At 37.1% G+C, this 11,141-nt stretch overlaps 1 protein-coding gene across 1 annotated transcript; it reads left to right on the top strand.

The window, feature by feature from the left end:
• Positions 1-1,630: 1,630 nt before the first annotated feature.
• Positions 1,631-6,135, top strand: LOC149181263 (oligopeptide transporter 4-like). The gene is made up of 6 exons (XM_089416540.1): positions 1,631-2,428; positions 2,920-3,017; positions 3,230-3,796; positions 3,911-4,166; positions 4,271-4,453; positions 5,366-6,135. The coding sequence occupies exons 1-6, from the start codon at positions 1,937-1,939 to the stop codon at positions 5,978-5,980; spliced, it is 2,211 nt and encodes a 736-aa protein (XP_089272666.1). The 5' UTR covers positions 1,631-1,936; the 3' UTR covers positions 5,981-6,135.
• Positions 6,136-11,141: the final 5,006 nt, after the last annotated feature.

Here is an 11,141-nt window from a genome sequence, read left to right as displayed (position 1 = left end):
ATGTGTTAAGCCATGGATCAATGTAAGCATTATTATCAAATAGAAGATGAAATATGAGGTCACTTTGTATCTAGAACATAATTGCGGCCACTAAATTAGATAACTACAATGTATACTAAAAAAACATAGTAATACATTTTCACCAACTTGCTGTAAAAATGATATAGACCAGAACAGAGTAGATCAAACTTATGATGTTTATCCTTGTAAAAGCATTGTTTCTAAAAATATAACTATATCTTAGCATTAACCAAGAAAGCCGTAGGTCTATAATGATGATCACACAACATCTTAATATGTGTTTAGTTACTCTAAAATACCTTACATATTCATAGAAGAATATGGTTCATTTTTTTCACAAATGTAATGGCTTACTTCTAGGCTATGTGGAGTAGGAGCTAATAAGGTAGGTTAGAACTAAAGTGAATCAATGGGCTAGTACAAATAACACATTTCAAAAGGAGAATATCGTGTGAACCATGAGTGCACTACTCTACTATGACAATGCTTCATTATGTGTAACTCCTTATTCCCCTGTTTGATTTTGGAACAAGTTGCATAGAGCAATTTAACTATTGAGCACCTCAATTTCAATTGCCATATAAATTTATTGGTGGAAAGTAGTTGAGAATGGCATCTTGGCATTTCAACAAAGTAGTTAAGAATTGCATCTTGCATTCCAACTTTTACCAATGAGCCTTTCAAAAATGACTCACAATGATATTAACCTATTAAAACTGATGATGTTAGCAAGGCCTAAAGTTGTTTAAAAATGATGGAGAAACAAGTCCATTGTTGGTTGTGCAGTGATTTCCATGTTAGAAAGCATGAATAACGTATCTTCTTATTGATTTGTAAGATGTTTATGATACTTCTTGAAACATTCTGATCAACAATATTTTTGGTTCATAAGCTTGAGCGCAATTCTGTTATTTCCTTCCTGTTAATCAATGTGCTGCTGGTCTTCTTCTGGTCCATACACGAGCATTGGCGGTGGGGGCTGATCATATGACGCTGTTGATATAAAATTTCACTGTTTTATTGATCTTCTGGTCGATACTCAAGCCTCGGCGGTGGTCACATGATGTTGCTGGAATATAAAATCTCCTTGGTTTGGTTAGGTGAAAGATTGATAGCATGAGATGCAGATGTGATATGTGAATGATTAAGAAAGGAAACTGAGACGAAAGAAATTAAGAAATAAACATGGTGTGTCTACCCAAATTCTAGGTAACCTACCCACTCCATAATCACACTTACAATGGTGGGCCATTTAAAAATATGGTGGCATGGTGATCACCTTAAGCTCTCAAGGGAACTCTGGTTTGTTTACTGTGGATATGAAGGCTTGGTTTAAATGTGAGTCTCTCAAGATGGGAACAAATCCATGCCCAAATCCAACTGTGGAAGACACATGGGGCAGGGCCTTTTCCCCATTGCATTGCTAAAGTCTTAATTTAATGGAAATGGAAATTAAAAGTCCATTTTCTTTCTGTGATTAGGACAAAAAATGAAAAGGAATCCTTGTACTTGTCTCAGACCCACTGCATTTTTGGAGGATTCGTTGACTCAGGAAAGGAATCAATAGTGATTCACAGGATAGGATCAGCTGGGAATGCAGCAGGAACCGGTTTCAGATGTGGACCATCTGGCCCTAGTATGTTTTCTTGAACTAGGCATTTAATTTGATCTATTTATTCGTCTGAAGCAGCAGAGAAAAGGCCAAAGGAGGAGGAATATTTATATGATTTCTTTCATCTCTGCAAACATATAGGTTTATACTGAAAGGGGAATGGAGAAGAGTAGTAGTAACAACCTGAAGTGTAGTGGATAGATCAGCTCAGGGACAGACAGAGCTCTCAGCCTATCCTTACAACTTAGGCCAGGCCAATCAGGTACAAATAGCTATTTATTGCTGTCAGTGTAGAGAATTAGAATGGTAGTGGACAGGTCATTGGAACTGAGCAAAGAGGATGAGGGGGAAGAAAATTCACCAGTGGAGCAGGTGGCATTCACTGTGAGTACAGAAGACGATCCAACCATTCCTGTATGGACATTTCGAATGTGGTTTCTGGGGCTGCTTTCATGCGTCCTGCTCTCATTTTTTAACCAGTTCTTCAGTTACAGGAGGGAGCCACTTATTATCACACAGATTTCAGTGCAGGTGGCAGCCCTTCCCCTTGGGCGTTCCATGGCCTCGGCTCTGCCAAAGAGGAGATTCAGAGTGCCTCTGTTGGGGAAGGAGGTATCCCTGAATCCAGGGCCCTTTAATATGAAGGAGCATGTGCTCATTACAATCTTTGCCAGTGCAGGCTACGCATTCGGCAATGGATCCGCCTACGCGGTGAGCATTGTCAACATCATTAAGGCGTTTTACATGAGGAATATCAGTTTTCTGGTAGCTTGGCTGATCATAATTACGACTCAGGTATTAGGTTGTGTTTGCAGTGAAATATATTAAGTTTGAGATTATCGGTATATAATCGATGATTTATGTGATATTATTGGGATTTTTTTGTATAGCAAGTTATTAATCGACTGATCCAGAGCATTGATTAGTAACTTATTTGATATAGATTATAGTAAAGCTTGCGTGCCTTCAATCGTGAAGAATATGTGTTTCTTCAACATAGAGGGACAGAGTAGTCACATTTTTATAAATTTTAGCAATTAAATAACTGTGCAAAAGAGATTTTTTGTGAATTGAATATCAGTAATCTAATAGCTACTCAAAAAGAAGATTCCTCGTCTCACCAAAAAAAGCCTTATATACCAATTTGGTATTTAGTTTATTGATCAGAGACAATTCGCACCAAATATATAAATCATTTTATTAAATGCATGTGATTTACATTTCTATTTCTGTGAATAAACATATGTAAATTTATCAGTTTTTGATATTGTGCTGGGATGAATCAGGTGTTAGGATATGGATGGGCTGGACTGCTTCGTAAGTATGTTGTAGAACCTGCACACATGTGGTGGCCGAGCACACTGGTCCAGGTGACCCTCTTCCGGTATAAATAGAAACGTCGAACATATTTCTTGAGAGTGTTTTAGGTAAATCATATTCATGTTAATGGATCTGCCACTTGATAAGTGGTTAAATTTAATAATTTATTCTTATGAAATTGAGAAAAAAAATTAGCCAGTCCGCTTATTAAGTTACTTTTCATTTTATTGTCCTGTGAGAGTTGGTAATGGAGAAGGTTCTATGTTTGACATGCAGGGTACTGCATGAGAAAGACCATGGAAAGGGGATGTCTCGTAATACATTCTTCTTCATTACCATGACCTGCAGCTTTTGCTATTATGTATTCCCTGGTTATCTTTTCTCAACTCTGTCCTGCGTATCGTGGGTATGTTGGATTTGGCCTCGCTCTGTCACAGCACATCAGATTGGCTCTGGTTTGAAAGGCCTTGGACTTGGTGCCTTTGGTTTCGATTGGAGCACGATTGCAGCCTTCTTGTTCAGCCCCCTTATTTCTCCATTCTTTGCCATTATGAATGTGTTGGCTGGTTATCTCCTCGTAGTATACTTGACCGCCCCTCTTGCTTATTGGGGCGCTAACCTGTACAATGCAAAGACTTTTCCTATTTTCAGCTCGGATTTGTTCACTGCCCAAGGGAAAAAGTATAATATTTCACAGATTGTGAACAATAAATTTGAGCTGGATCTTCCTGCTTACAATCAGAATGGTCAAATACATTTAAGTTTGTTTTTTGCTCTGACTTATGGGTTCGGATTTGCAGCTATTGCTTCTACAGTCACCCATGCCTTTCTGTTCTATGGGAAGTAAGTTCTGATCCTTGTATTGATTTGAATTTCATTGCTGCCTTGTTAGAATGTTATCAATTTTGGATGTTATTTTAAACCTTAAATGGTCTGGCATGCGTTGTGATGGTCCAGGGAAATATGGGAGCGTACGGTTGCAACATCAAAAAATAATCGGCCTGATATTCATACTAAATTGATGCGCAAGTACCCAGATATCCCACAATGGTGGTTCTACACTCTCTTGTGTGGGACTGTGGCTGTTTCCTTGGCACTTTGTGGGTTTTTCAAGGAAGAGGTGCAGCTACCATGGTTCGGCTTACTCTTTGCCTGTGCTCTCGCTTCATTTTTCACTCTTCCCATAAGTATCATCACTGCTACTACTAACCAGGTAAGCAGTTTGGTGGAGAAGAGATTTTATTGATGGTTTTGCAGTAAGAATTCTATTTTTTTTTCTTGCTTATGCTTTATTTTTTTTATTTTGTTTTGGCACAGACACCCGGCTTGAGTATTATCACCGAATACCTAATGGGATATATCCTTCCTGGGAAGCCTATTGCCAATGTTTGCTTCAAGGTCTATGGTTGCATGAGTATGAGCCAGGCAGTTTCTTTCTTGTCAGACTTCAAGCTCGGCCATTACATGAAAATCCTCCCTCGATCTATGTTCCTTGTACAGGTATGCTATGCTATATTTCAAAATACTCAGTGTCCCTCAAAAAGTTATATATATAGCTGGTCACTCACCCAGGTTATGAACATGAACATAAGTTTTCTTCTTGCTTCTGTGCTATTCTAAGATCATTTTAACACTCCAGTATGCTGTGCTATATTTCAAAATACCGCCTGTCCCTCAAAGTTTATATATATATATAGACACACCCAGGTTATGAACATGGACATCAAGTTTTCTTCGGGCTTCTCTGCTATTCTAATATCATTTTAACACTCCATTGGAAAAGGTCCAGATGGTACTTTCTTATAAAGCACAATTAAATGTGCAAGTACAAAATATATGGTAATAAGGGATATGATTGGAAGCAGATAACAACACAGTAATATACAGTAGACAGAGGATGACCATTTTCTCTTTGTGAAGAAAGAAATTAATGTCAAGTAATGTTGTTTGATTGTGGAAAACAGTAAATTAGAAAATAAGAAATAGTTGATGTTCAATCAAATTGAATCTTATTTTTCCTTTCACCTCTTGCAACTGATTGCTCAAAAAAAATCAATTTTTATTAATCCTATAATTGAAGAAAGGTTTAATTTTTTGAGGAGTTTATTTTCTGGTGCAGAAAGAACTGGCTTTAGGTTTCAGCTCTTTACAATTTATAAATGTTTAGACACATTATTGACCTTCTTGTCAAAATGATAACAGCATGACTTTTTTTTAGCTTCAAATCTCTATATACTATAGATGCACACTAGAATTCTTTGTTAAAACAGGGTATTTATTTTTGAAGAAACTGGAATTTGCTATAACCAATCTAGCATTCACTGAAGATTTTCAGAATGTTGTTTGGATCATGTCAGTAGCTGCACACAGCAAATTTGCTGTGTTGACTGACTTCCTGTGAATGCAATGCAGTTTATAGGCACAATAGTGGCTGGAACAGTCAACCTGGGAGTTGCATGGTGGATGTTGGGATCAGTGAAAGATATATGCCAAGCAGATCTTTTGGCTGCAGATAGCCCATGGACATGTCCTGGTGATCGTGTTTTTTTTGATGCATCAGTCATATGGGGTTTGGTTGGTCCCAAGAGGATATCTGGCAAGCTTGGAGTGTATCCCCAGTTAAATTGGTTCTTCTTGGGTGGGGCAGCTGCTCCAGTTATAGTGTGGTTGGCACACAAGGCATTTCCAAATATCAAATGGATTCCTCTGATTAACATGCCAGTTATGTTGGGATCTACAGCTATGATGCCTCCAGCCACTGCAGTCAATTACACATCTTGGATAACCATTGGGACCATCTTCAACTATTTTATATTTAAATATCACAAGGCTTGGTGGCACCGCTATAATTATGTGCTCTCTGCAGGCCTGGATGCTGGTTTGGCCTTTATGGCGATACTACTCTACTTTACATTGGGTCTTAACAACACATCCATTAACTGGTGGGGAGCAGGAGGGGAGCATTGTGCTTTGGCAAGTTGCCCCACTGCTAAGGGTGTCAAGGTGGATGGTTGCCCTGTTTATTAATTCTGATCTTTGATGTTTGCTGCTTTTTGCAGGTCTGATTTTCATGTTCAGACTTATGTACGTTGTATACATGTTATCTCACCTCAAATATGTATATGCACACTTTATTTTCTATCATATATTTAACTCAAGAAGCATACACTCTTTTACATTTATTCGTTCTCTGAACACAGTTTACTCTGATTGATGGCATAATCAGCGAAGCCTCTTCTGCATTCAATCGTTTTATGTTTAACATGTTTAAAGGTGTAATCAGCTTGGTTAGGTGATGAGATACGGAGTTGATTCAAAATAAAAATAAAAATAAGAATAAATATATATATATATATATATATATATATATATATATATATATATATTCTTTAAAAAAAAATACGTATTAATTAAAAGATTAAAATTCAAATTAAATAATTTAAATAATATAATCATCATCAAGTAAATTGTTAGATTTTATGAAGAAAAAAAAGTGAACATACATTTAATCTAACATATCCAACTATCATATTTAAAAGTTAAATCCAATTGCAACAGTCTATAAAACAATTTAAATTGTATGCATATAAATAATGGTTTTCAATAGCATTGTGATACTTATATATTTTAAAAGACACAATTTATCAAAATTGTTTTAGGATTCAAACAATCATCAAAATTGTTTTATGATTCAAAGGAGTACAACGCTTTTAAGTATAAGTTTGTAAGTAGTTAGAAATGGGTTTTGTTCTTATTTGTGTTAGATGTTTGATTAAATAATATTTTAAAGATTAAGATTTGAAAAAAAATTGAACTTTGAAGTTTATGAATCTTTTTTTTTTTGATTTTAGAAGAATTGATTTTGTCTTGGTCTCTTATCCATGTGGACTTAGCTTTTGGTTATTGATTGGTCCATCTTGGTATGATCTAATGAAATTGATTTTTTTATAACCAAAACATAAATTTACGAAAGATTTTTCGGCGAAAATCACATAAAATACCATTTGTCGACGCGTTTCGAACCAACCATTATGGTTCATCGGCAGGACAAGTTGAAGAAACAGATCCAGCAGCTAATTTTGACTCTTGGACCCTATATTAGGTGACCCTATATATAAAAATAATTTTAATTTGTGATAATAGTTTTTTTTTTTTTCTCGTTAAAGCTATACTATTCTATTATATTATGTACAGGTAAACATTACAATCAGAAAGTCAGGTTGCCCAAGGCCGACTGTGGCTCTTTGGGTTAGCAGTTCGCAACTCAAAAATAGCCCTCGCAGGGGAAGCATTACCAGACATAACCTCTTCCAACCCATGACACAACACAAAATTGTAATCAGACCATGCAAGAACAACCCGCGCAGGGGCTTCGGAACAGAAACAAAGATTTTTCCCTCGCAGGGGCGACAGAGGACCTATGACAGCATAATTACGAGTCCTGCTAGCAGGACTATGGCAGACATAAACATATATATGAACTAGAGAAACCCAGATAGAAACACTTGGCCTATACCAAACGCAGACGGAGACTAGAGACTTATACCGGACCTGAGCAAAAGAGGAGGATGACGGAGCGTGCCGCTGGATGCTAATCCTCTGGCTTCTCCTCGAGAATTCTACACCACCCGTGGCCTTCAGGGAAGCCTTCCCACTCTTCCGCTGCGACTTTCTTGGAGGTCGACGTCTCCTTCTCCTGAGGTTGGATGGCAGTCTGCTCAGGTACTCCCTCTGGCTCTTCTTCAACAATTTCCGGCTGCTCATCTAGGAGCGCCTCCTTACTGCCCGAACCGCCTTTATCTTCCTGAGAGTCCTCAATGAATAGGACCAAGACGTGTGCATTAATGCTGCCAAGGGTGAAAATGGCAGTTCCAAACGCTGGCAGAGGGGGCAGTCCAGCACTGGGACTGCCCGTATCCATAAATTGACTAACCTGTAATGGAGTGGCCCCTGCCCTTATGTGGCAGTAACAACAACAGCAGTGATGGTGGGATTCCGCAGCGGGGTGGCGCGAAGAACCTCCACGAGAGGAGCCTCGCCGACTGAGTAACCTTTGCCTTGGTTTGACCATATTTGCCGAGATGCTGGTGGCATGGAGCAGAGCGTCAGATAAAGATTTACCCTGCTTGAGTTGTCCCCCCACGTAATTGAGACCCCTCCCAACAGATCTAGGACGAAGCTTAATAGCACATAAACAACAACCCACAGGGAATTCGAACTCGAGATGTCCCTTGGCTTCTTGATGGCTGTCTGCGACAGCAGGAGCTGAAGCCTGTAGGAGAAGATTGCCCACAAGAACCGACACTGCGTGAACCTTACATTGCGAATGGACCTGCAACAATCCTTTGCCCATCTTAAACCTTTCAAAATTCTCTCGATAACTGCCATCCATAACTGCTCTATGCTACCACAGCATTTCACCTTATGTTGCATTGAATGCACTGAGCTCGTGTCTCTGTTCTTCATTCCTCGGTGGCAGGAGGCGATGAAAACCTTTATTGAACACGAGGCGGCACATGCTTGGCATGTGGCCTTATTCCCTGCCAGGCGTGCTAACACCCGCATCCGGGGGTGATAATAGTTAGTTAAAAAAGTATTAATAAATAATTAAAAATTATAAGTTAATTAGTATTTAAATGGAAATTAGTTATATAAAGGACCTTTCTTATCTGAATAAATTATATGTATATATAAATAGGTTGTTAAGAAAGTTAGTTAGAAAAATAAATAAATAAATAAATAAAATAAATGTAAGAAAGTAAATAAATAAGAAAGTAGATGGTTTAAAAATATATAATAATAATAATAAATAAGATAAAATAAAAATAAAAATAACGAGAAAAATAATATTAAGAAAAAAAAATAGATAAGAATAAATAAAAACGAGAAACTAACATTAAGTTAGCTTAAAAAAAAAAACAAAAAAAAAAAAAAAAAACAAGAAAATAATATTAAGTTGATCTAAATATCTAATAAAAATAAATAAATAAATAATAAATTAGTTAAGAAAGTAGATGGTTATAATAAATTAATTAAGAAAGTAGATGGAATATATATATATATAAGGAAGGGGCGAAAAAATGACTAGGAAGAGAGTGCTAGGACCCAATACCTATTGATTTTCCAACCATCTTCTCTATTGAGATTGCTCGGCCTCTTTTCAATCTCAAGCGCTTCCCTAAATTTCCGATGATGGAAGTGCGAAACCTTAGCAATAACACTAGCCTCCTCAATACAAACATGATGATTGGTTTTCTCAGCATGTTCAGCTAAAGCGGAAGACTTAGTTCACCTATGCTTAAGGTCCGCTGCATGCTCACTAATCCTTTGATTAATGGAGCGACCAGTCTCCCCAATATAGGGGGTCCCACAGGAACAGGGGATCATATACACACCTTTCATATCTTTAGGGTCGATAGGATCCTTCACTGATCTGAGGGACATACGAATGGTGTTCAGGGGCCTAAAGGTCACAGGGACACTATGCATCCTGAGAATCCTTCCAATCTTATTAGTGGTCCCCTGAACATACGGAAGATGGACACCTGGAATCCGTTCCTTCGGTTCCCTTTTAGTCAGAGAATTCTTGGTAGCTTTAAGGAAAGCCTTCTGACCCATGTATCTACTATAACCATTCTCAACAAAGACATCAAGGAGATGGGATTTTTCTTTCTCAAAACTCTTCTTATCTGAGATCCTTAGGGCCCAAGTAGCAAGGGTATTGGGAACACCCATCTTTTGAGTCGAGAAATGGTGGGAACTAGCATGAAGATACTGCTCAGTATGTGTTTTCTTTCGAAAAACTTGGTGGGCGAGGTAACCATCACTATTTTTAGAAATAAGAATACCTTTTTAACTAACTATTATCACAAATTTAAATTATTTTTTATATATTTTTATATATATTTTAAGGGATTGGTCACCTAATATAACTTATTTCCCTTAAATTATTAAAAAAGTTTTGATCCCGGTCCAATAGTCAAAATTAGTTGTTGGTCAAGTTAGCCGTTGGAGGCTCTGCTCAGTCTATTTAACATGCTAAGCTGGATCTGTTTCTTCAACTTGTCCTGATGATGAACCACACTGGTTGGTTCGAAACGCGTCGACAAATGGTATTTCATGTGATTTTCGCTGAAAAATCTTTCGTAAACTTGATATGGATCACAGAAGCCTCAACTCTACAAATCGTAAATGTTTTTCTTAACTATATGTTGAATTTAAAATTTTGTGTGGCCATCTCTTGGAAGCCTAACCTTTTGGGTGATATATTGCCTATGTCATTGACTTTCAAGTTGCCCGCTACTATCACATGTAAGGATGCCCTTTTGGGTGAAAATTTTCCCTAAGTTAATCAACTTTCAAGCAACTTGTGAGCTCATTAGGATTGAGTGCAATTTTTAATTTAGAAGAAAAGAAGTGACTCATGCTTAAACTAGTTAAATCCATTTAGTTGTTCTTGTGGCTTGACAATTCTTTAATCTTTATCAATCTCTATATCTATATTACACTTGTGTAAAAGGTGGAATTATATGTGGCACACCAACACTAGCTATTCGAGTATTGAGCAGAGAGGGCTCTCTATGAAATTTGAGTAGGGAGGATGGGGCTCTCTATGCAATTTCAATAGGGAGGTTACTATTAACTAGTTTTTTTAATGCAATCTAAGTAATCCTAGTGCTTAAATGGAAGATGGAGGTATTGTATTGCTTAAGTTATGCAAGTTTTAGAATGACAAGTTTCACAATCCCACCCCTATATCTTAGAGGAGGGGAGGAGGTCTAAGCACACTAGTGTAGCTAATGATGGCTGAGTTCTCATAATCCTAAGTTTTAACTTTCCTAATAATGGATAAAGGCCTATCCCTAAAGCCTCCATTATCCACCTCTATGTATAGGTTTGATCTTGTTGCCCATGTAAACACTTATAAAAATATGCAACTACTTGTTTCTATGTTCAAAATAGTTCATATATTTCTATTGCTTTTATGCCATATAGCTTTATAACTACATTATTACTTTATTATTTTATTTTATTTTAACCCAATATAAAGCCTACTCTATATATTATAAGTGTACATACATTTCACTTCAATACACATACACACACACACACCACATTTTCTATTATATTTAAATCATGAGGCATATTCTTCTCCATATTGATTTTATCTAACTTAATTACACATTCT

This window comes from Pinus tabuliformis, chromosome 3_2, assembly GCF_031772625.1.
Source record: "Pinus tabuliformis cultivar Carrire ecotype Pingquan chromosome 3_2, CPIR1, whole genome shotgun sequence".
NCBI classification, from domain to species: domain Eukaryota; kingdom Viridiplantae; phylum Streptophyta; class Pinopsida; order Pinales; family Pinaceae; genus Pinus; species Pinus tabuliformis.
This window is presented reverse-complemented; position numbering and strand designations above follow the sequence as displayed.